Genomic DNA, 25,890 nt, shown 5'->3' with positions numbered 1-25,890 from the left:
GGGGAGAGGAGGAGGGGGAGAGCGCTGCTCACCCCCGCCCCTCTCCATGGGGATATATGGTGCACGGTGCCGTATGTCCTATTTTTTCATGGGGTACGGAGCGGTACGGTGCCGCATGTGTGTGCCCATTGCCGTCTATGGGGGACGTGTATCGGCCGTATATACGTCCCCCTTGCGGTATTGTGAATGCAGCCTTAAAGTGTCCTATTCATATACTATCCAATCACTGATGCATATTTTATAATTATGAAATTAACATAAAGGTCATTTTTTAATGTACTGTATCATCTTTTTATACAGATATCATCTTGAATTTCCGGACAACATTTGTAAGTCAGTCAGGACAGGTGGTCTTCTCCTCACGTCTTATCTTCCTTCATTATATCAGGACATGGTTCTTGTTGGATCTTCTAGCTGCCCTCCCGGTGGATTTGCTCTACAGCTTTAAAGTCAACATAGTAAGTCACTATGGGAGAGATTTAATGAAGTTTCGGTTAATAGACTAAAGCAATCAGATGCCATAGTCTTATTCTGCGCCAGATAAATCATGCTGGATCATGTATCTGGAGTAGGTTAGAACTATGGAGTCTTATTTCATACCAGCTATTAGTTGGTCTAGTTTAATTTTCGGGTGCACAAACTGAATTTTACCATGCCCCCTTTTCCAGAGTCCACATCCCCTTTTCAGACAGACAACTGCCCAAAAATGACCTAAACCCCTCAATAAATGTGGTCCTCAGCATTTCATTTGGACATTACTCCAGAGTTCTGCCCTAGACAAAATGATAAATCTCTCCCTACGTATTTTAAAAAAACTTCTGTCTCGGGTTGCGGGCTCACCCTTGCCCCCCATGTGCCCCCACTCCGCGGTACACATCCTCCTGCAAAAGCTCCTGCTTCCGTGTCCTCGGCTGCACTCAGGCATCCCCGTGTCCTACAGGCACACGCGCGACAGCTTCACAAGATTTAACAAGAATTACCCAGAATTCAATTTAACTCAGCCTCTCCCCACACACCCGGATCTTTGTGCTTTATGCCTTTGAGAAAGCTGTTATCTGTGACCTGTCTATTGAATTCCCGTTGTGACCCCTGACCTGCTCCTCCGCTGCCAGCCCTGAACTCCTGTCTCTGACCCTGAACCTTTGCCACTTGTCTTGACCTCCTGCCTATCCCCGACCACGAGATTGCCTGCCTTTTCTGTCCCTCGACCTCGGCTGCCACTCTGGACAAGTCACACCTGTGGAACGACCTGCGGCTGGCTCTGTTGAAAACCGGATGTCACTTAGATTCCGGTCCCAGGCGTCAACTTGTGTCATTGTCTACGGTGGTCCAAGGGGTTCACTACCCCAGAAGCCTGACAGTTACCTCCAGAAGCCTGAAAACTTAATTCATACCGCATCACATTGTCCTTTAACAGAGAATAGCAATAAGCCATTCTCTGGGAGTTTTACCTGCACAGATGGCAAATAGGGGGCTCAAACATGAATGACCATATCTACCTTATTTGCAGTTTTATCTAACACTTTGTTTCTACCATTTCTGCTTGTATTTAAACAAAAAGCACTAATAAAAAGTCAAAAGCCAGATCATCTAACTAAATTTATTGATAGCTTTATCTGCAAAAGAAATGCAATCGTATGTGGCTCCTTCTTCTAAATAGAATTACCCAGGCAGAATCTTTAACAGAGTAACACGACCAATCCCCATCTTCTTAATTTACATATTGACCTTTGGCCCCTCAGGTCTAGGTCCATGTAGAAATGCAACAACTGCTCCCCCTAAGCCAATTCTCCAATAGCTTTTGAAATTATATGGATTAACTACATGTAAATTAGGATCACATCAGCAGCAGTTTTTATTTTGAATTGACAAGTTTCGTGCTGGAAATCACTGATTTAAAAATGATTGAATTTACCACTGAATGTATCTGTTGTATGTCTGTTACCTGTAATTCTTAATTTTATTCTTAAATCAAATAAAAGTATTTATTTTTAATTAATGCTTAATTAAGTGAATTCTCATTTAAGCAAATAATGTTATTATACATTTTTCTAAAATACTATATATATATATATATATATATATATATATATATATATATATATATCGATTCCTCACAGTTTGCTAGATCTCTGCTTGCTGTCATTCTACAGAAAGTTTCTATGTTTACTTCCAGTGGACAGAAATCTGACCATGGTCACACAGGTGCACGGCTTGTTAGTATCATAGAGAGTAACCAGAGCTGTGTGATATAATGAGCCGTGCACCAGATTTCAGCAAGCAGAGATCCAGAAAACCCTGAGGATTTGATACAGAAAGTATATTGGAAAATTTTATAACATTTATTTGCTGAAATCGGTATACCCCTTTAATATTTTTAAATGGTTAACTTTTTCAGTATTTTGGGGCTCACCTCTTGAAGACTGTACGCTTACTAAGGCTCCTGCGCCTTCTCCCAAGGCTGGACCGCTATTCCCAGTACAGTGCAGTTGTTCTCAGCCTTTTGATGGTTGTCTTTGCTCTCCTGGCGCATTGGGTTGCCTGTGTCTGGTATTTCATTGGGCAGCAAGAAATTCAAAGCAGTCAGTCAGAAGTCCCAGAAATTGGTAGGTCTATAACTCTATTATAATTAAATCCTCAAATATAATGTATTATACCCTTATTATTTCACTGTTATTTCATCAGTTTAAGTTGTGCTTCTGTTAAATTATTGGTTTTAGTCTTTGCTTATACAGGCAGTCCCCGGGTTACTTATAAGATACGTTCTGTAGGTCTGTTCTTACGTTGAATTTGTATGTAAGTTGGAACTGTATATTTTATAATTGTAGCCCCAGCCAAAATTTTTGGTCCCTGTGACAACTGGATTTTAAAAATGTTGGAATGTCACAAGAACCAGGAATAACAATAAAGCTTAAAGGGGTTCTCTGGAGGTTGAAAAACATGGCTGCAGTCTTCCAAAAACAGCACCTCACCTGACCATGGGTAGTGTGTGGTATTGCAACTAAGCTCCATTCATTTCTATACAGCTGAGCTGCAGTACTGGCAGTAACCATGGTCAGGTGTGGTGCTGTTTTTGGAAGACTGCAGCCATGTTTTTCCACCTCCTGAGAACCCCTTTAATTGCAGACACCTGTGATAATGATAATGATGTTCATTGCAGCCTAAGGCTAAAGTACAGAAATTACCAACATCCAGAGGGACGTTTGTAACTAGGGGTTGTCTGTAAGTCGGGTGTTCTTAAAGGGAACCTGTCACCAGGAGACCTATTTTTAGCACTCCCCCAGTCCCCACAGAGCATAGTACATACACTGCCAAAGTGTTTTTGTATAAAAAATTGGTTTTACAGAAAAAAAGATAAGTTACATTGTACCTTTCATTAGCATCTGCTGTGTGACTAGGCAGTTGCCAAATGGGAGGGGCTGGAAAGGAGCAGTCCCCCCCACCCTTGGGAAACATGTGACCTTTTCAAATATATGAATAACTCCCCTCAGTCGGGATTGGCTGTAGAGCAGCAGGGGGCGTCGCTAAGCCAAGTGATGGGTGTTTTCATATATTTGAAAAGGTCACATGGAGAAGCTGTTCCCCAAGGGTGGGGGGGGGACTGCTCCTTTCCAGACCCTCCCATTTGGCAACTGCCTAGTCACACAGCAGATGCTAATGAAAGAAACAATATAACATATCTTTTTTTTCTGTAAAACCTATTTTTAATACAAAAACACTTTGGCAGTGTATGTACTATGCTCTGTGGGGACTGGGGGAGTGCTAAAAATGGGTCTCCTGGTGACAAGTTCCATATAAGTAGGGGACCTTCTGTATAGAAAACCAGGATGGATTTTTTTCTCTCTTAGACTGAGAAGACTGTCTTATTTTTCAATCTCAGTAGAACTGCCATCTGTCAGGTGGAAGTTCTTAAGCAGAAACAGAAAAACTGCTAAATGTGAAGATGCTAATAGGTGTATCTATTAATAAAGGACTAGGAAGAAAAAGTAACATATTTCTCAGTACCATTACCAGCAGAGGAAAAAGGAATGTTTGTGCAGCTTTAAAGTGATACGAGAATAAACATTGTACTGTATGTAACATCCTAAGATGATTTTTTTTTTTAAATCAGGTAACATTTATTAATAAACAGTAATGAATGACAATGACATGTTTGTACAATTATTGTCTAATGATATTACATCAATTCGTACAGGAAAAAATTACTCCCACAAAACAAGCATCCTAAGATGATTTAAAGGGGTTTTTCCATGAGCTGTAATGGGAAATAAAAAAGCAAGATGGACGTCAGTCTATACTTTTCACCACTACTTTCATCTTTCTTTCAGGCTGGCTACAAGAACTGGCCCGACGTTTGGAAACTCCTTATTACATAGGAAGAAAAAATATCACCAGAGCTTTACCGGCTCAGAACAATTACAGTGAGGACACCGCCAATGAGACCGGCCTGGTGTTATTAGGGGGACCTTCATCCAGGAGCTCATACATTACATCTTTGTACTTTGCTCTCAGCAGCCTAACCAGTGTTGGTTTTGGGAATGTATCAGCTAACACAGACACTGAGAAAATCTTCTCCATCTGCATCATGCTAATAGGAGGTATGTTAACCACACTTCTTACCTGGCCCGATTCAGTTTTTGTGTTTCCAGTTCTCATATTCGCATTCCAAAAGCCATATGTTTTTTATTTTTCTTTTAGCAAACCATATTAGTTCTCCATAACTTCCTGGTGGTTCCATTTAGTATTTTGTGCAATCTACTGGGAAGCTCAAAAATAAAATTCCAAATGCAATTTGCCCCAAAAAATAGAGTTGCACCATTTTTATGCCCTTTGTATTTACTGCTTTCACTGTACAGTCCAATTGACACATACCCTTAAAGGGGTATTCTCATCGGGACATTTACATTTAGATTAATTAATCTGCTATATACATACATTTCTTCAAGTGCATGTTATTGAAAATTGTACCTGTGTGAAGATAATTCCCCATAGGGATATTAGATATTACCACAGGGCTGCTGTGGGAAATGCAGTAATTCCCGGACATTTTATATGCAATCACTCCAGCACCGGTGGTCGCATCCAAGGACAACAATTTCTAACTAATATCATGGCTACATGATGTCCTACCCATACAGGCTTAACAAAATTGTTGAGAAACCAGTTAATTGAGCAATAAGTTTAAGAGACTAAAGCTATAGGTAAACTTTAAGATAGTTCTCGAAGGTTATCAAAGGGATTTTTTGACTTCATACAAAGGAGTACACTCTTTTTTGACAGAATTGAGCCATTGCTAGAAACATCAGCTCATAATGATTGTGTTTTTATGTAACTTGTGTGTTCTCCCCATTTTAATAAATTATAACAAATGGAACATATTGACACATAGGTTATAAAAATGGGTTATCAATTACCAAAACATATGAGCATATAACTGGACCAGTATAACTACAGATTTGTTACAGACATAACCAGTTTACACATATTAAAACTAAAGATCGAGGATTAATCCAACACAATTTGTTGGTAAACTTGTTGCATGTCCCATATCGATTACTACTGTCTAGCCTGAGGGAAACCCACATCACAACTGCGAATCCATGAGCCTGATCTGAATAATGATGCAACTTAACCCACAGTGCAGTGATCACCGCAGTGCTCCCCAGTGGTGCTTGAAAATGGGAACGCTCACCTGAAGACCTCAGTTTCCTGTTTAAGCTCCTTCGTTAACCCTTTCAGGACCTGGCCCTTTTTTGTTTTTTCATTTTTCACTCCCCATGATCAAAAATCCATAACTTTTTTATTTTTCCATGTACAGAGCTGTGTGATGGCTTATTTTCTGCGTAACAAATTGCACTTCATAGAGATGGAGAAAAAAATTCCAAATGCAGTGAAATTGGTAAAAAAACGCATTTGTGCCGTCTTCTTGTGGGCTTGGATCTTACGGATTATACTGTGCGCCCCAAATGACATGTCTACTTTATTCTTTGGGTCGGTGCGATTACGGGGATACTAAATTTGTATAGGTTTTATAATGTTTTCATACATTTAAAAAAATTAAAACCTCCTATACAAAAATTTTTTTTGGGATTTTGCCATCTTCTGGCGCTAATAACTGTACGGAGCTGTGGGTGGTGTAGTTTTTTGCAGATTTTGATGACGTTTACAATGTTATCAATTTTAGGACTGTTCGACCTTGTGATCACTTTTTATAGAATTTTTTTATTTTTTTTAAATGACAAAAAAAGTGCCATTTTTGACTTTGGGCGCTATTTTCCGTTACGGGATTAAACGCAGTGAAAAACCGTTATTATATTTTGATAGATCAGGCATTTTCGGACGCGGCGATACCTAATGTGTTTATGATTTTTACTGTTTATTTATATTTATATCAGTTCTAGGGAAAAGGGGGTGATTTGAGTTTTTAGGGTTTTTTATTATAATTTTTTTTTTAGTATTTTTCAGACTCCATAGGGTACTTTAACGATAGGGTGTCTGCACGATCCTATCATATACTGCCATACTACAGTATGGCAGTATATGTGTATTTTACTACTCATACATTACAATGTGCTGATAGCACATTGTAATGCATGGGTTAACCCGAAATAGCCTCAGGTCTTCGTGAGACCCGAGGCTACCATGGCGACGGATTGCCGCTCCCCGATGACGTCACGGGGAGCGGCGATCCTCGAAAAGATGGTGACGCCCATGCGCCGCAATCCTTTTGAAGCCACCGGCAAAGCTGGCACCGATCGCGGGTGTTACCGGTAAGCCTTTGCTGCAATATACAGCAAAGACTTACCGGCTATTACCGGCGTGAGCCCTCTCCATGCACCCGCGGCCGACCCGTGACGTGCTATTACGTCACGGGTCGTGAACGGGTTAAAGGAAAAGGCATCCTTCTTAGACCCTCTCCACCATATTCCATAGACCATAACTTTCGCTCTATTTACAATTTTGCAAGCACAAGATTAGACAAACAACAACCAATCTGCAACGATGGTGAATTCAAACTGGAACTCTAGTCCCATGCCAGCTCCTCCCATGACAAGTAAAACAAAACAACAGACAAAAGGACGGCACCTCGGGTGATACCTTCACAGTAGATATGGAGTGAGGAAAAAAGAGGAGAGGGGGGCCCACAGCAGGGCTGCTCACCATCTTTGCCACTTGGGTATAGGCAAAATATCCTGCACAGGGGATCCAGTCATACACTACAAGTTCCTGACCTTCAGGTTTCAACGTCTTGGCTATAATTGTACTAGGGTCGCTGCCTCTGGTATTAAGATAAAGGCCGGAACCCCCAAAATACGACGGGGGTCCGGTGAAATGAACAAACGAAAGAGAAATATATATCTAGATAACCAGAATGGGTGGCGCTGACTCTAAGTACTATCTTTTACTGGAGTGTCTACATCAATGATGCATCAATTGACTCTTCTCCAAAAAAATTTAAAAATTGCTTTATTCATAAAAGGCAATAAAATTTCCAAAATGATAAAATGAAGTAACTTACAATTGAGTGAAATTAGTCATGCCCTTGTGACAGGATCCTGCCCCTTTCTCAAAAACAAACGGACTGCTTTGAAATACGAGTAAAAACTATGGAACTAAAGAGGAGCCTGGATACCTTTCCTGAAAAAAAACTTCACATTTTATAAAATGGGATGCTGATCCATGGATTTTTTTTGAGCCAGTTAGTACTAGCCCTAAGGATTTTTAAGAATTTTAGTTTGAAATTGACTAATCTGCATCTTTATTAAAACTATTCCATTGTTATAAAAGAAATCCACACTATTATTTAAAAATCTGGAATTCCCCAGAAAACGTATACAAAGGCTAAAAATAATCTGCCAGAAAACTAAATAATAAATCATAAGTGAACGCAGCCTCGCCTTTCACAAAATGGCGTTGTGCCTAGATTTTCCCAGTCTTTTTCAGTTTTCAGCACACAAAAATAACAGGGTTAGAAATGGCTGTCCAATAGATAGCACGTAAATAGCAAGTAAATAATACATAAATGTAAACATAAAATCCCCTAACAATCGTGCCAGTGATATTATTTTCTTTATATCGTTATTAGAGATGGACGGACCAGAACTTTCTGTTCAGATAAGGGGATGGGGTGCACACCTCACGTCCTGGACATATTGCCGGATTGGCTGCTAAACAACATGCGAGCAACTAGCATTGGCTTTAATTGGGCAGCAGTCTCTCCTAGACCAATCACAGCCATGGCTGGTAGCTAGGGGCATTAATGGGTGTTCTGCAGCCAATCCGGCAATGTGTCCAGGTATTTATGGAAAAAACTTTTAGGTTGTACCCCAACATCTTTAAAGTTATAAACATGCTTATGTCTAGATTCCACATCGTATTGGCCCCCTTTACTCCTATCGGATCTCAGATCTTATTGTTAGCAAGAATATTTTGTAGGGAAACAGATATATGGTGTATGTAACATACGGCATTGGTGGGTCGTATATAAATAGTCAGGGGGTTTGGATATAGAAGTAAAGTAATAGGAAACAGATGGGTGGGGTAAGAATCATGAAATGTGTGTAGAAATATTGTGATATTAAAAAGGTCTATACAGAGAAAATATATGCATCCTACTTGTTTTGTTACTGGTGACAGAGGGTTCTCAAACCCCGGTTTCCATGTTGCTATACACTTTTCAATTATGTTTCTGAACAGAAGTGGGTGGATTTTATTATTGGATCTGCTTTAAACCACAGATCATCTCCGCTTTTTCGTATATTAACAGATATTTTTGTAGCTTAAACCGCCAGATTAGTACAATGTATGATGTTGGCCATAAAATGGAGGTCAGTGTTAGCGATTTCATTAGTTTATATGTCTTTACTCTACCTGTTTCTACTTTTTCTGTTGCTATATCTTTGGTAATTGAGAGTTTACAGAACAGGGCAGATTTCTACTCTCTGTATGTGTGGGACAAGCGTGGGACATTACCATGGAGACGACGTGTTCATACGTGTGTGTGGGAGTACGTGTCTGCATGTCCCAATTTGTGTATTAATAGCTCCGTCTAAAGCGATAGGGCTAAGGAAAGTAATCAATATCTCAAACACTTATGTAACCAGCAGCTTCTCAGCTCAGACTCCACTTCTTCTGTGCCGAGTAAATTACAGAAAATGCAAATCTACACAGAACATAACTGGGAGATAGCATTCAGTGTACGCTTCATGGCCAATGGAATATGGACATCAAATAAATGTACTCTCAAGAGCTTGGTGGACATCTAATCCATGGCCAGTAATAGTGAGTTGTGTCCATTTCTTGCAATCCTGAAGATTTTTGGGAGGATAAATTCTTGTAACATGTCTGTGTAACATCCAAAAGAGCATTTTCAAGGTCAGGCACTGGTGTCTATACCAACTTATTCCAAGGGTTTGATCAATACTTTGTGCAGCCATTTGAGCTCCTCTACATTTAAAGGAAACCTACCATCAGAAATGTTCTTATTAAGGTAGATCTGGTGGTAGGTTCCTACTAACCTACTAAACACTAATCTATCTTTAGCTAACTTTATAACTCTTTCTATACTAAGCCAAATTTTACCAAGCTTATATGTACATTTTCCGGAGAGGCTACTAGGGTATGGAGTAGCCTCTCCTTGGAGTAGTAGCAAAGGCTTCTCCACGCCCAGTACCTTCTGTGATCCCTCCCTAACTGAACATCATTGGCGCAAAGCTCCCGCTATCAAGCGCTCTGTGCATTCATAGTAGCTCCAGCATCAGTGCCGACGGGAGAGCTGCTATATGCCTGCACGTCTGCACTGATGCCATTACGTGGGAGCGGCAGCGGAAAGCCACTGTGTTGGCACCAAGGACGTGCAGCCAGCTAGGGAGGTATTGCAGATGCTACTGGAGCATGACTACTCCACTCCCCAGTAGCCTCTCTGGGAAAATGTACATATTAGCTAGATAAAGTTTAGCTTAGTATAGAAAGCATTACAGGTTATCTACAGATACATTAGGGATTAGTAGGTTATAGGAACCTACCATTAGATATACCCTAACAGGTAGATTTCCTGTAATTTATCAAGCTATGTCTTTATGGACTTCCCTTTGTTGACAGTTCTGGTACATGGTGGTAAGAGAAAGGGTTTTCTGTAAATTGGAATGGGCATATTTACATGTCTGATAAAACATGTGCAACATCCCCCACCGGGCCTAGCCTTTTCTCGGGGCCTGGAGATAGCCGGGGCCCGGAATACCGGAGTGGCTGGCGGTTGCGGCCTAGGCATGATAGTGTCACGGTGCTTGGTATGGGGACCGGAGGGCTGTCCTATAGCCTGGCAGGTCTCCAGCAGGTGGTGTTGGCAAGAAATGATATGGAGGGAGAGGCTGTAGTACTGGTTCTCCATGGGGCAGCCCTTAGAGTCTGTAGTATGTGTCCCTGGTAGATGGATGGGACGCCCTTGGTGGTGAGGCAGCTGTAGCAGTGACCAGACTGAGGCAATGTTGTGCAAAAAAGTAACTCTTACAGTTCTTTATTCAACCAACGGTAACAACACGCCAAACGATTCGGTACAAGTGCAGTACTGGAGTGATTTTGGAGAGGAACCTCAGGAGTTGTCTCACCAGCCTGGATGCAGGGGCAGGCTGGGATGTAGCTGTGTCCAATACTGGAAGCTGCAGCTTTGTCCTGTTGGTGGTGTCAGGTTGATGAGCTGAGGCCTAGTAGCTTCTCCTGTGGTGAGAGCTGGGCCTGAGAGATCTGCTCTCCCTGAAGTTTCTGGAACTCTCCTCTGCCCTGACTGGACTAACTCCTTCCCTGACTAAGGGTTTAGTTACTCCCTTGTCAGGTGGTCTCCTCCTCCAATCACACTCCAGTTACAAACAGTGGAACATTATTGGATGATAACATAACATTGTTGTAACCCTTGCCTATCCAGGCAGAATCTATCGCTGCACAATTACCTGAGGGGAACACACATATAAGAGACTTATTCAAAACAACAGCTCTGCCTTGCATTGGCAGGGATGTTGCACATGGACTACACATAAATAGTAAAATCACATGTTTAAAATGTCCAACTAACTGTTTTATGCTACTTCTAATAGAAACTGCTAAATAAGTGATTACTATTACTATTACTGGGTTTACTATTTCTAGTGTAGATGGTGGAACGTTTTAGCTCAAATATAAGCCTGTTTTATAACAGAACTGACATACTGGTGGAAACTCCCTCTGGCAGGATCCAATTTTCCTTAAGCTTTTAATGACCTTGTTTTTAAGATAAAAAGGCTTTAAAATTATGCAAATGAAGCTGAGGGGCTCCATTAACTCCATTAACACATATAGAGCCCGCAGCTTACAGGCTCATTTGCGTAATTTTAAGGCCTTTTTCTGTAAAAACCAGAAGCAAAAATAAGAGCAGATCCTGCCAGAGAGAGCACATAAGTATGTCAGTGTGCTTGGTGTACAGTCCTTCATCCTGGTGGTAGATATGCTTTGAAGAAAAGCAAGCCACTCAGAAAAGCAAATTGTAAACTGACATTTAGTTATGTGCCCAGTGTGCAGGGACTTCTCTTCACATAAATAAAACGTTTTTATTTTTTTAAATGATCTCTTTTATTTATGCAAATTAGCACCAGGTGCTTCTTATAATTTATTCATGCCTCATACTACCTTTCTATCCCACCCCTCCCTTGGATTCAGCGTTTCCGTCACCTGGCTCTCAAGAACGCTTGTTCCGGTGTGTGCCCTCCCACAAGAGGCATCTTCTCTTACACTGTGGGAGAGAGGGCAGTGAGTGAGCCATCCGGGTATATGTGAGCGTTCCTGAGAGCCAAGTGACATCAGTGGCTCTCGGGAACTGCTGAATCCATGGGGGTGGGATAGAAAGTTAGTATGAGGAATGAATACATTATTAGAAGAGGAGCACCCTGTCTGATGTGCACAGGAGCACCTGGCGCTAATTTGCATAAAGTAAAAAGACAGTTTCTACAAATAGTTTTATTGATAAGGAAGAAAAGTCCCTGAAGCACCGTGTATACAGCTGAAGGTCAGTGCGCTTGGTTTACAATGTCCTTTACCTTATAATATATATGCTTTTATATATGAAGACTGGCATATGAAAATCTTAATAAATCTCCCCATATGAACCAATGTTTGTCTATGAGGATTGCATATCTATGCACCTATGTGCAAAGGATGAGGCTGATTTGTCTAATCTTAGTAATAAGATATACCTTTTTCCCATATATTGTAGATCTACAGACAAGCCTGTACATTTTAGCATATGCATCCATATGAATGTCTGTGTTGTGTCCATGCACATTCTGTTTGTTTATTACGTCCATATGTCATCCGTATTTTTCTTGTCTACGGTCCCTGATTTCACTTTTTATTTCCAGCGTTGCTTAGCAACAAACCTGTGAAAAATGAACAGCGCGCCAATGTCGCCCATGCGTTGTCCATCATTTTAATTGACCCATTGACATGAATAATTGAATTCTGTCAGCAGAGCTGAGAGTTGGTACATCCTGAGCCTTCGTCATAGGCATGGTTTTATCCCATAGCAGAGAATTTAATTTTCCTTTGAACTCTAGGGCTTTACGAGAAATAACTTCTTCAGGCCATTACAGTTTAAGGCTAGATTCACACTGCCGTTGCCCGCCGTACCATAGCACGGCGGGCAACGGCAGCGTGCGGGGAGAGGAGGAGGAGGTGAGAGCTGCTCACCGCCGCCCCTCTCCATAGGGATGTATGTACTGATAGAAAGTGGTTCTACAGCTGTAGGACTAGTCTAGATGGGGTACCACCTTTGCCAAGTTTGTAGGAACTTCTCAAATTTTACTCAACTTCCTCTTGGCATGCTGGTGTCTTTTCATAGTCAACAATGCCAATGGATGAAACGTAAAAGCTTCACTTTTTTAAGTTTCCATACTTGCTCTATTACAGTGTTATCTGTTCCCTTCTTTCCCATCAGCCTTGATGCACGCGCTGGTATTCGGAAATGTCACTGCAATTATCCAGCGTCTCTATGCAAGGAGATTCCTGTACCACAGCCGTACGCGGGATCTTCGAGATTATATCCGTATTCATGGGATCCCCAAGCCGCTGAAACAACGCATGTTGGAGTATGTCCAGACAACATGGGCAGTGAACAATGGCATAGATACTAATGAGGTAAGAGAGTGATCACATAAATCACATGTTTGCCATTTCTCCTCATGTAATTTCACCTGTTTTAACGGTCGTTTGCATGAGACCTTACACTACTCATTTGCCATACAGTAAAAATAAAATTTCTGTCCTCCGGGCAAAAAAGAGTTTTCGTTTTTCATTCCTGTTCTTTCACAAGCCATATCTTGTTGAGTATATAAATTGTACTATATATTGACACCATTTAATATAATGTGCCAAGTACTGGGGAGCTGTAGGGGAATTGGCAAAAAACATAGCCACGCCATATTCTGAAGGGCTTTATTTTTTTATCTTTGAATGTGTGGTTCAGGTGACACATCGTCTTTATTCTTTGGGTCAGTATGATTATACGAAAATAAGATAGTTTGGTTATTTCTTATTACCTTCAAAAACATGAAAAAACTTGTATCGAAAAAAAGCTATGTATCCATATTCTTTCACCAATAACTTTTTTAAACTTTAGTGAGCTGGGTAAGGTGCAATTTTTTTTTGCGTGAAGAGAGGTAGTTTTTCACTGATTCCATGACGACACCTGAACATGGTGATACCTAACATGTTTATGATTTCATTTGTTTATGAATTTTTATATGTGTTCTATGTAAATGGAGGGGGGTGGGTGATTTTAATTTTTAGTGTTTAACATATTTTTCATATTTTTCAAAACCTTCAATTTTTTTTTACTATTAGTTCAGGCCCTCTAGGGTGCTTGAACCTTAAGGGGTCTTAACATCTTAAAATATACTACAATATAATTGTATTGCACTATATTGTGGCAACACTGCTTTTTTGCAGTACTGGGGACCTGGGTTCAAGTCCCAGGGTCAAAATCTGCAAAGAGTTTTCTCTTCGTGTTTGCCTGGGTTTCCTCCGGGTCCTACAGTTTGCTCCCACACTCCAAAACATACTGGTAGGTTGATTAGATTGTGATCCCCATTGGGGACAGAGACTGATTTGTACTGTGTTGCTATGCGTAATCTGTGTGCACTATATAAATAAAGGAATTATTATTCTCTCTTACAGTCTGCCTCAGACAGACTGTAGCAGAGTGCCAAATGACAGCTGTGGGAGCTATTGTGAACCAATCACCATTCTTCAATGAAATCACAGGGGACACTTATCGGCTATCCAAGATGGTGTCACTCATGTGCAGCACCTCACACCCCCTCAGCAGTCCCTGGCATCTCAGGGAGGGAATAGTGCTTAACACCCTTAACAGACCCTTATTCCTTTGCCTTGTTTTACCTGCCAATCATACTTGTATCCGAGTATCCTTAGTGTAAGTTTTGAACTTTGTGGAAACAACACAACTGTTATACACACTTTCACACACATCCAAATATTATCCATTTGTAGACTTCAACTCTTTGAAAGTTTTCTGTTTTCTGCTTTTCAGCTCTTGCACAGTCTTCCAGATGAACTACGAGCTGATATCGCCATGCACCTCAACAAAGAACTTCTCCAAATGCCCCTGTTTTCTCTTGCAAGTCGGGGCTGTCTGCGCTCTCTGTCCCTTAATATCAGGCCCTCTTTCTGCACTCCTGGAGAGTACCTCATTCGGCAAGGGGATGCTTTGGAAGCCTTGTACTGTGTGTGCTCAGGTTCCATGGAAGTCCTTAAGGATGGAGTTGTACTTGCAATACTGGGTGAGTGGTTACTATTAAAGATGAGTGAATCTGAAGTGTAGGTTCGGCATTCAGCCCTGTTCCTCCTGACATATTGTCGGATTGGCTGCTGAGAAGCAGATCTGGCAAATAAACGCCCCTAACAACTAGCCATGGCTATGATTTCCCAGGGTGTCCCATAGCCATTCATAACCATGGATAGTTGTTAGGGGCAGTCAAATGTAATAGTTCGAACATTTGTAGATTTTCAAACTTACAAATTTAGAACTAAATAGTCATCCTTGGATACGACCACCCCACACACTTTCAGCAGTAGCCAGATATGCACTGATATGGAGGCACCTGACTACTCAGATTTAGCATTCATTGCATGGCAGCTGTGAGCAGTAATTTCCAACCATTTCAGATGCAAAGACAGTTAATTTGAGCGATCCCTCCAGTGGCAGTGGTCATACCCAAAGACAGCTGTCCTTTATTTCTAAGAGACAATATGACTACATTTATGGGAAATTATCTACAGGTACATCCAATTGAAGAAATGTATGTATATGGCAGATGAATCAATTTAAATGTGAATGTCCAGATGAAAATAACCGTTTAAGGTAATAGGCAGCAATTATTTGGAGACTATTCATTGAGCTCTATGGAGAATTCTAGACATGCTCTGTTAATTAGTCAGTCTATTATTTAGCTTATATAACTATTTTTATATGTAGATATAAAAGGTCAGTGGTAAAAAGAACTATTAGCCAAGTATTTCTGTGTTCCACTAGTTAAGAAACCCCAATAACCGTATTGTAACAACATTTATTGACTGTATTTATTGACCTGTAGGCAAAGGCGACCTGATTGGCTGTGAGGTCTCTTTCGAGGACACAGTGATTAAAGCAAATGCAGATGTCAAAGGCTTAACATATTGTGACCTTCAGGGGATCAGTCTGAAGGGACTTCGCGACACGCTATCACTTTATCCGGAATATGCATACAAATTCACAAGTCAGATCACACAGCAGCTCAGTTACAACTTGGGAAGCAGCAGATGTGAACCTGAGGTAAGTGACACCAAGCAGGAGATCAAACAAAATGATAGAAATATCTTTTAGTGGACTTCATGTGATGATACTAGATGTCAGCTGTGGATGGTACATGTTCTTATAATCAGTAGACAGTTTTGATATATTGTGCCCTCCAAAGAAAGTTATTACTTCATCATTAGAAAACATGTCTATTTAGAATGATAAACATCAGTGGCGTAACTAGAAGCTGATGGGCCCCAGTGCAAAGTCTGTGCCAGGCCCCGACTATAATGTATGGTTTATAGTAATAGTCTTCTCATATGGGAAAGTGACACCATAAGGGCCCCTTAAACTTCTTGGGCCCTGGTACAATCGCAACCTCTGCATCCCCTAAAGTTATGCCCATAATAAACATGATGCATTTCTGTCCCTATGAAGAGACTATGGAGGGACTGTGCCCATTCCTCCCCTAGTGTCGCCTCCGTCCTCTCCCTCTAGGTAGTGTTGTATCGCTTGAATGTGCGGGAATACCCACCTCTCCTTCACTCTTATTCCCTCTTTACTCTCTTTGCTTTCATCTTTCATTGGTTGCAACTTCTTTTCGGGGTTTCTCCCTCAACTGGGTTTGCAGCTTGCCCCCCCCCCCCATGTGACCATTGCTCGTGATGCTTACTGCATCCATCCCACCATTATGTAATTTGGGTCTATTTTGTGCTATTGTTAATGTGCTTATTTGCTTTAATATTCTCCCTTTATTTGCCCCAATAAATAAAAATTTATAGTTAGGGCTCACGCACATGAACATATTTTTGTATTTTTGGGCCATTTGCTTGCCGTTGGTTCAGCAGATTGGAGATAGCCTTGTGTATTTCATTGGACTTATACAAATGCATTGGCCGCACTTTTTGGAGCAGATCCTATTCCTGCCTGAGTTCGTGGCTCACAAGTTTATTTTTCTATTGTAATCCACACAGGAGTGGACCTCACATACCGATGACACACGATAAAAACAACAACATACGGGTCCATTGTCTGTGTTCCAATTGCTCAGTAAATAAAGAAAAATAAGTATAGAGAATATAATTTAAAAAATAAAATGTTGTAGTATTAAAAAGGTATTTGGGATACAGTATATATAATACAGGAAAAATGTGTTTGTACCATCAAAAGAAATTTAAAGGAAATATTAAAAAGTAGCATGTAACTCATTAAATGGCCATAGTGGGGTTTGGCCCCATAGCAAACATTTAAATAGGTTGCAATGTCCCAAATGATAACAGTTCCACATGAACCCTGATAACAGTGCTGTGAGCAATGATTGGCTGCAGAGGTCGTGTCACCAGTGGAGATGGGTAAATAATGTATGGGGAAACATTGGCACATGAACAAATATGGGAAAGTGAGTATTTTAAACTTTCAAGAGTCTGAAAAGTTCCACTGTAATTAACCACAGAGTAAATAAAGAAGATGACATGGAAGTCTAGATTTACCAAGGTTAATATTTAAAGAGGATCTTCGAGGTCTTCTGACATGTAAATACCTTTCCTCATGAAAAAATAATGTCAGAGCACCATTTCTTAGAACATTAGATTAAGGCATTATGTAACCGAGAACTTGGTGTAGTCCAAATCTTAAATTTGAAACCACAGTGTTGGATTTACACATTGTTTTTGATTGTTTTTCACTGCATTTTATTGTTTTTTTTAAAAAAAATATAGCCAGAAGTTAATTAAAAATATACACTGCATTGCTAAATTTTTTGTGGAAATCATTTTACATATTCCGAGTTCTTAAGAGGTAAACGGTGCAATGTTTATCTTAGGTGCAGCAAACAATCTTAGGAGCTGTCCAATTACTCCAAATTCAGCATATCAAATTAAAAAATTGGGTTTTGACTAAGATTCCAGATAAATGTCATCCAGGCCAGTACCTGCTTGTCTGAAAGCAAAAGGTGTTTCACAGCCGTTCAATGCTGAAGCATGCCCAAAAATGTACTTTTATTCCTCCCATCTCCTCCATAAGATAAAGTCAAGGAGGTGGGGAAACTTCACTATGCAGTCAAGCTGGCCCTCCTAATCACACTGGCCATCGGATTTCCCTGTGCGCCTTTGAAACCGCCCAGCTACGTGAAGGGCTGGCGCGGAGATCACAGGGGCACTGTGCAGGCACAAGAACTCGGAATGGAATGGAGGAGATGGAAAGAATAAAAGTACATTTTGGAGGAACGCTGCAGCATTGGCTGTAAAAACACCTTTTGAAGACTTGAATATTGACAGACAAGGTATTCCTTATGGTCTTGAAGTGCAGGAGGAGGTGACAGGTTCCCTTTAAGCCATGTACACTCACCGGCCACTTTATTAGGTACACCATGCTAGTAACGGGTTGGACCCCCTTTTGCCTTCAGAATTGCCTCAATTCTTCATGGCATAGATTCAACAAGGTTCTGGAAGCATTCCTCAGAGATTTTGGTCCATATTGACATGATGGCATCACACAGTTGCCGCAGATTTGTCGGCTGCACATCCATGATGCGAATCTCCCGTTCCACCACATCCCAAAGATGCTCTATTGGATTGAGATCTGGTGACTGTGGAGGCCATTTGAGTACAGTGAACTCATTGTCATGTTCAAGAAACCAGTCTGAGATGATTCCAGCTTTATGACATGACGCATTATCCTGCTGAAAGTAGCCATCAGATGTTGGGTACATTGTGGTCATAAAGGGATGGACATGGACAGCAACAATACTCAGACTGTGGCGTTGCAATGATGCTCAATTGGTACCAAGGGGCCCAAAGAGTGCCAAGAAAATATTCCCCACACCATGACACCACCACCACCAGCCTGAACCGTTGATACAAGGCAGGATGGATCCATGCTTTCATGTTGTTGACGCCAAATTCTGACCCTACCATCCGAATGTCGCAGCAGAAATCGAGACTCATCAGACCAGGCAACGTTTTTCCAATCTTCTACTGTCCAATTTCGATGAGCTTGTGCAAATTGTAGCCTCAGTTTCCTGTTCTTAGCTGAAAGGAGTGGCACCCAGTGTGGTCTTCTGCTGCTGTAGCCCACCTGCCTCAAAGTTCGACGTACTATGCGTTCAGAGATGCTCTTCTGCCTACCTTGGTTGTAATGGGTGGCGATTTGAGTCACTGTTGCCTTTCTATCAGCTCTGCCCATTCTCCTCTGACCTCTGGCATCAACAAGGCATTTCCGCCCACAGAACTGCCGCTCACTGGATGTTTTTTCTTTTTCGGACCATTCTCTGTAAACCCTAGAGATGGTTGTGCGTGAAAATCCCAGTAGATCAGCAGTTTCTGAAATACTCAGACCAGCCCTTCTGGCACCAACAACCATGCCACGTTCAAAGGCACTCAAATCACCTTTCTTCCCCATACTGATGCTCGGTTTGAACTGCAGGAGATTGTCTTGACCATGTCTACATGCTTAAATGCACTGAGTTGCCGCCATGTGATTGGCTGATTAGAAATTAAGTGTTAACAAGCAGTTGGACAGGTGTACCTAATAAAGTGGCCGGCGAGTGTATGTTTGAGTACAAACTGCTTGTGACCCACAAACTAAATTAACAATTAGCACTAACCAGCTATAGTATTACAGCCCCGCAATTGACTTATTTCATGTACCAATACCTATCAACAGATCATCTCATGTTAAAACGTAACCGTCATTGCAAATGATTTTTGACATTGTGTGTGTTGGCGAGTGTTGTGCAGATTTTCTAATATACTTCATTAAAATGGTTGTCCAACTTTTATTAAACAAATAAATAAACTTTTATTTAGCTCCTCCAGCACTCCAGGTCTCCTCAGGTACTCTCGTCGGAACCTGTTTGTTTATAGCAGCAGGCACGCTCTGGTCCTGTCCCAGCGCCTTATAAAGTGCTAGGACAACCCCTTTAAGAAATTCTATTTACAGGATTGAAGATGGGTCTCTCTCCTCTCTTCTCCTGTTGGTTACACAGCTGTGTAACTGTGTTCTTGAGCTCTCCCTGGCTGTAGTATGCTATGAGCACTATATTCACACATCAAGCTGAATGTAAAGGGGTTAATCCTCACTGCCAGAGATACACACTACACAGGCTGGAATACTCATCTTTATGGGAGGGAGTAGCTTGACTTTTTTTTTACAAACTAAGTAGAGTTTGTTAATGAAGTATATTAGAAAAATGCTCACTAAATCCCCCCAAACGCAATATTAAAAACTTTCTCAATTAACAATTTTGAGAATGCTTTCTGTAACCTAAAGAAACACATATACTACCTAAAAACGGTTTACATTAAAATCTAATTAACTTATCAAATACAGATTTTCACATCAGATTTTATCACCATGATTACATTTTTAAACAGTTGCTTAATAACATCTAAAATGTGTAAAAATAAAACACAAAAACAAATGTTTGAAGGAAGCCCAAGGCTTTCTACAGTTTAGTTTCGTTATCTTTGTCTCACAATAAAAGACCTGAAAGAAGTGTGACAATTATGATCAACATAGAAGAAATGGAGATGTGGGTCAAATGCTTATTCATATAAGGGTGGCACGGTGGCTTAGTGGTTACCATTACAGCCTTGCAGCGCTGGGGACCTGGGTTCAAGTCCCAGGGTCAACATCTGCAAAGAGTTTGTATGTTCTATCTGTGTTTGTGTGGTTTGTGTGGGGTACTCCGGTTTCCCCCCACACTCCAAAACATACTGATAGGTTGATTAGATTGTGAGCCCCATTGGGGACAGGGACTGATTTGGCAAGTTCTGTGCAGCGCTGCGTAATCTGTGTGTGCTGTATAAATAAAGGAATTATTATAACAACATACAGTAAAAATTCTATAATCTCTGTGTTCTAGAGTCAAATCCATATGCATCAGTCACCTATGAAAGATGATCCACCAGAAGATGTGTCATCAAATCTAAATGCTTCTCTGCTTACCCCAAAGTCATCTCCCAGGCTTCGACTCTCCCCGTCTCGGTTTTCAAATTACAGTATGGATAACAGGTCTCAGGAAGTGACACCCATTCATACACCTCGGAAGAGATGTGCTACAGACCTACAAATACCACTTATGCCCTGTACTAGGCCACCAGACTTAAGCCCAAGGTAAGATGTAAAAAGTGAGCTAGTATCAGGAACATTACGACAGCACATGGATGCTCTACATTTTAATGGATCAGTGCCCACAGCCTTTATTTAATGGGACCATACGACTGATCCGTTAAAAACAAGAGCATGTCCTAATCAGATTTGTATTTTTACGGATCACTCATAATTTATGAGGATCCATGAAATACAGATGCTAGACTGAGGCAAATTGGGCATGAGAATATAATAAAACCTCTGTCTATTTTGGCCTCATTCTCAGGCGGCCTTTAGAGTCATGTACAAAAAATATGAATTTTGTTTAGAATTTCGGAGAATTCCTGAGAAAGAGAAATGGTTGTAATGGTGCACATATCCATAATACATGAATTCACATGAATATGTGCACTATTGTCTAGATAGAACATGCTAGGTGCCACATATGGAAATTTAGATTTTGCCCACTTTGAATATAAAGGATTTTTAAAAAATAGATTATTGCCCAGTTATCATCCGTCTACAGAATAAGTGTTAAATGTTATATTGTTGGGGTTCTAGTGATTGCTGGAATAGTGATCCCCAATTCCTCCTTACCACATGACAGTCTACAGGGCTGGTGGTGACAGTAAAGTTTAGTGTAAAGATTCTAACAAAGCCTCCAATATCAGTGTGAACAGAGCCTAAGAATAATTATTACAAGTAGTTTTTTCACTTTAAGTCCTGCATAGCACTTATAATAACCTTTAAAATCTGTATTTCTACAGGGTAGTGGATGGAAAAGAAGGGACCACTGGGTTGGTCCAACAAAAGTTCACATTTTCGAACTGCAGTAACCTACAAAACACTTCAGGTAAGAGAAACATCTGCATGAAGTTGCTAAACCAGATATCAGTGTACATTTCTGGGGTTAAAATACTAATGAGTAATGTCTTCAATATCAGATTCCACAACACAGATCAGTGGTTCTCCGCAGCATAACATTTGGGGGAGGGGGGATATTGGTGGGTATCATAGAAATGTTTCATATACTTATAGGCACAGTTTCATAGTTCTGTAAGTAAAGAATAAATGATATGAAAAATAATTACAGTGTAATGTAAACTCGAAGCGGTTGTACAAATTGTTATAACAGATCAGGATGGCCAAAAGTCTGTAAGTGAAATTGGGGATTTCATGAGAAAGTTAAAGAATTCCAGCTGGTACATGGTCAAGGATCTCAGGGGTACGCTAGGTAGACTAAGGGTGTAAGGAACCCCAAATAGGGCGACTCTCAACACATAGGGGCAAATTTACTTACCTGGTCCTGTCGTGATCCCCGATTCAGATGGTCCGACAAAAATGAAATCCGGCGTGATTCACGTAGGTTGTGCATCAGAGTTCCTGCATCCGTCACTTTCCCGCCAAGGTCCTCCGGAGTTCACCTTCTTCTTCCCGGTGCCGATGAGGCAAAATCCCTTTAAATACAGCGCAAAACGGAAACCGCTGGGAAACCCGGTGAAAATGCGCTCCACGGACCCTTAGTAAATGAGCCCCATAGTGACTGCAGTCTGACCCCTTTATTGATGGACTCTAGGAGACATCCCGTAATGCCCCCCTCCCTTCCCCTGGAGTTGTACAATTGTTCTTTCTGTTTTATATGTTAAATCCACTTCTATGGGGACCACTGAAATATAAAAGCATAAACTATGCAAAAAACAGTTGGCAGTACCCAATGAAAAGCGAATTGGGAGAGGAGAGTAGAGGGGTCCAGAAGTAAAATCTTACATGTGTAACCAGCCCACTACAAATGTAACTCATTTTTATGGATATCTCATATGAATGTTATGATTTGTATTTCCATGCTCATAATCTCCCAATAAAAATGGTTAAAAAAAAGGATGCCCAAATGTTTTTTTTAACAGATAAGGATGTTTACAGGCATATATAATAAACAGTAACTACCAAAACTCAACATGTAGTGAATCCCACAAGTCCATGGGGTTTGTTGGACCAAACTTACTCGCAGACAACAAGCATTATATGTAAACAGCGGAGCTGAGGTTGTACCACAGCGGTAAATACCGGGGATTATGGTGCCCCATGGATGAGAGTGCTGCGTTTCAGAATCGCCAACAGGATGTCTCATAGATATGCAAACTCAAAGCAAACCTTTCCAATAATTTTTATATCCAAAGCTATAACTATCGGGGGACATTCTATCTCTTGTCTACTTACAGATCATTTATTGTTGACTTCTGAACCGCGAGCGACTGAAAGCATGGATCGTCTCAGTGAAGCGGTGAGTAGTACAATAGCTGCTGCTCTATCATATATTCCATCTGTATTATCATAGTAAGCGGAAGTGGCATAGGTATAACAGTATCATAGACGCCTCTCGTTTCCCCTCAGGTATCTGATCTCTCGTGCCAAGTGCAAGAGCTGAGAGAAGGCCTCCAGTCTCTTCGCCATGCGGTTCACGTATCGCTAATGCCATGCAGTCCATCATCCTGCCACCACGGAGGAGACTTCCATTCACACTGTGGGGGAGGGGTACATTCACCAGGGGATGCAACAAGTACATGTCCTTCACTTTTTCACCCTGCTCGAGTAGAAAAACCATCTCAGGTCTGCTATATACACAGCGCTTCCCCATCTTGCTCAGAGGGACATTTATCTTGGCTTTGGGCGCCCCCTACCCCAATGTGGCTGCACTGCACAGGATATGAACAGAGAGACTACATGCAGCCAGGGGCAATGGGAGAGCCTCATCCTGCCACCGACACTCAATCTGTTGAAATGCACTTTATCCTTCCACAAAGAGGAAGCAACACAGATCCAGAAATATGGTCCAGGGAGGAGGGAACAGGAGTGTGAGAAGTGTTAGGATAGTAATAACCACGACTGTACGACATTGACACTTACAAGACGTTATGCTAAGGAGAATGAAGAAGTAGGCACAGTGCTGAAGCTCAGGTATCATAGCATCATAGTTTATACGGTTGAAAAAAAGACACTTGTCCATCAAGTTCAACCAAGGAAGGGAAGGGATTGAATGAGGAAGAGATTTATGGGAAATAATTTGATATAGCATAACCATTTAGGTGTAAAAAGGCATCTAGACCCTTCTTGAAGCTCTCTGCTGTCCCTGCTGTGACCAGCGCCTGAGGCAGGCTATTCCACAGATTGACAGTTCTCATAGTAAAGAACCCTGTCGCCTCTGGTGCCTGTCCCCGTTTATACAGGAACCAAAAATTTGAAATGTACAAACACGTTTCCAACCATAAGGCTTTTTAGTAAAACAAAAACAATGACAAGGATGCTAATATTTTTTTTTTATCTGAAAGTTTTTTATACCGTGTATTTCAGGGGATTGTATGATATTAGATAGAGTTAGTGAACTTGTAGATAGGAGGTGTCTGGACATGATTGTGGTTGTTTGTTTATCTCATTAAACCTTTTAAATACACAATCGTAGTTCTGTAACTTCCCAATATAAAGAATTATATATGTATTTATATAAAGAGAAACGGATAGTGCCACCATCTACAGACGACACAGTAGACAAGCACTATAACTATATAGTGATAAAGGACATCTACCTCCAGGATGAAAGACTGTATGCAAATGAGCTTGGAGCCACTGGGGCTAATTTGCATACAGTCCTTCATCCTGGTGGTAGATGCCCTTTAAGCAAGAGCTCTACTACCAGGCTACACAATTGCATGCTTGGTTCAGCCAAGAAGTACATGTGTAGGAATAGGAGGAAATTCACTGCCAGACCTTTTTGGCAGCACATTATCTACTCAAGAACAAAATGAAATCGAACTACAATGATTGTTATTTGCCCTTTCATCTGCCATAGTGGAATAGTTACCTACAGATTTTGCCCACATATATCTCATGTGTATGAGCTGCTTAGGAAAGCTTAACAAATCATTTACAGTTGTAGCAATGGAAGCTGTAATGGGGATTATGCTACTAATGAGCCCTTTCTCACCGTATAGGGGATAAGTGCCTGATCCATGCAGGTCCCACAGCTGGAATTGTGTGCATACGCAACCTCTGTGTAAGGAACTTCCCAAAAGCCCCACAGAAGAGAACAGAGCAATATATGAACATGAACCCCATTTTAAATTAGGAACTTCAGGGCAGTAGTGGATTATAATATAGGCAGTAGCCCGATGCCCAAGCCTTCTAAGGGGTCCATAGCCACCCACCAAATTTTACACAGAGAATGACCTTGATCCATGAAATCCTCGTGCATCAGTTCCTGTTCTCAATACACAAGAGCCATTTCAGGACCTTTGGAGGACCTTCAATAGCAGATCAGATTGTAAGCAGACAGAAGGGATGCATTCTCCATTCCCCAAGAAGCTGATTCTAGTGCCATATGTAGGAAAAGAATATTCACACAACACAGGGCCCACGACAGTCTTAATATGCCCCTGCTTTAGGGGACTTGCAGAAAAGAATGTCTAACATCCACATGAATAATGAAAACAAAGGTTGTTCAGAAAATTGCTTAGAGCATTACATCGCCTCCTCTGGATCTCCACAGTGCATCTCTTTTCAGCGGTGATTCATCAGACTGGGTCACCTGCTCCATGGTCCAGTTTTCATCCTCAATGTTGGTGCTCTAGGCAATGGACAGGGGTCACCTTGGGCACTGTAAGCAGGGATACCCAGCAAGATGAGATGCAGTGAGTGTTCCAATACCTTTCCATCTATGCTAGGATTATCTTTATGTGCAATTATGCTGCTGTAGCTCTCCGTAATTCAGAGCATTTAAAAAAATAGAAAAAATTGATCCAATTTTCACAATCTGTCACTTCACTTCTTTTAACCCATCAACTACAAACGGTGAATATATACTTTGAGCATAATGTATTCCAACCCTCGTACATTTGCTCTTGTCATAACCACAATAAATGCTGTTATTGGCATATGGGACAAGTATAAACATAGCAACCAATCAAATCACATCTTTCATTTTATCACAA

The 25,890-nt window shown here is 41.0% G+C and overlaps 1 protein-coding gene and 1 long non-coding RNA gene across 4 annotated transcripts in view; one reads left to right on the top strand and one right to left on the bottom strand.

The window, feature by feature from the left end:
* Positions 1 to 25,890, top strand: part of KCNH3 (potassium voltage-gated channel subfamily H member 3) — a 48,279-nt gene extending 22,389 nt beyond the window's left edge. For both annotated transcript variants that reach the window (XM_072135110.1, XM_072135109.1), the window contains exons 7-16: positions 301 to 458; positions 2,399 to 2,606; positions 4,329 to 4,598; positions 12,962 to 13,161; positions 14,573 to 14,822; positions 15,636 to 15,853; positions 20,682 to 20,932; positions 21,676 to 21,761; positions 23,128 to 23,189; positions 23,300 to 25,890. In XM_072135110.1, coding sequence (XP_071991211.1) covers positions 301 to 458; positions 2,399 to 2,606; positions 4,329 to 4,598; positions 12,962 to 13,161; positions 14,573 to 14,822; positions 15,636 to 15,853; positions 20,682 to 20,932; positions 21,676 to 21,761; positions 23,128 to 23,189; positions 23,300 to 23,764 — 2,168 coding nt within the window. In that variant the 3' untranslated portion in view covers positions 23,765 to 25,890. The remainder of the gene's footprint in view (positions 1 to 300; positions 459 to 2,398; positions 2,607 to 4,328; positions 4,599 to 12,961; positions 13,162 to 14,572; positions 14,823 to 15,635; positions 15,854 to 20,681; positions 20,933 to 21,675; positions 21,762 to 23,127; positions 23,190 to 23,299) is intronic.
* LOC140117906 (uncharacterized) lies at positions 199 to 13,180 on the bottom strand. 2 transcript variants are annotated; one of them, XR_011853103.1, is made up of 3 exons: positions 12,920 to 13,180; positions 2,414 to 2,547; positions 199 to 466 (listed from the first exon to the last, which is right to left on the bottom strand). It is a non-coding gene; the product is annotated as an uncharacterized lncRNA (long non-coding RNA). The 2 variants fall into 2 exon arrangements; XR_011853102.1 differs by having other exon boundaries at positions 199 to 442.

Source organism: Engystomops pustulosus, chromosome 2, assembly GCF_040894005.1.
Source record: "Engystomops pustulosus chromosome 2, aEngPut4.maternal, whole genome shotgun sequence".
Taxonomy (NCBI): Eukaryota; Metazoa; Chordata; class Amphibia; order Anura; family Leptodactylidae; genus Engystomops; species Engystomops pustulosus.
Note: the sequence above shows the minus strand (reverse complement) of the source record. Positions and strands in the feature narration are given on the sequence as shown.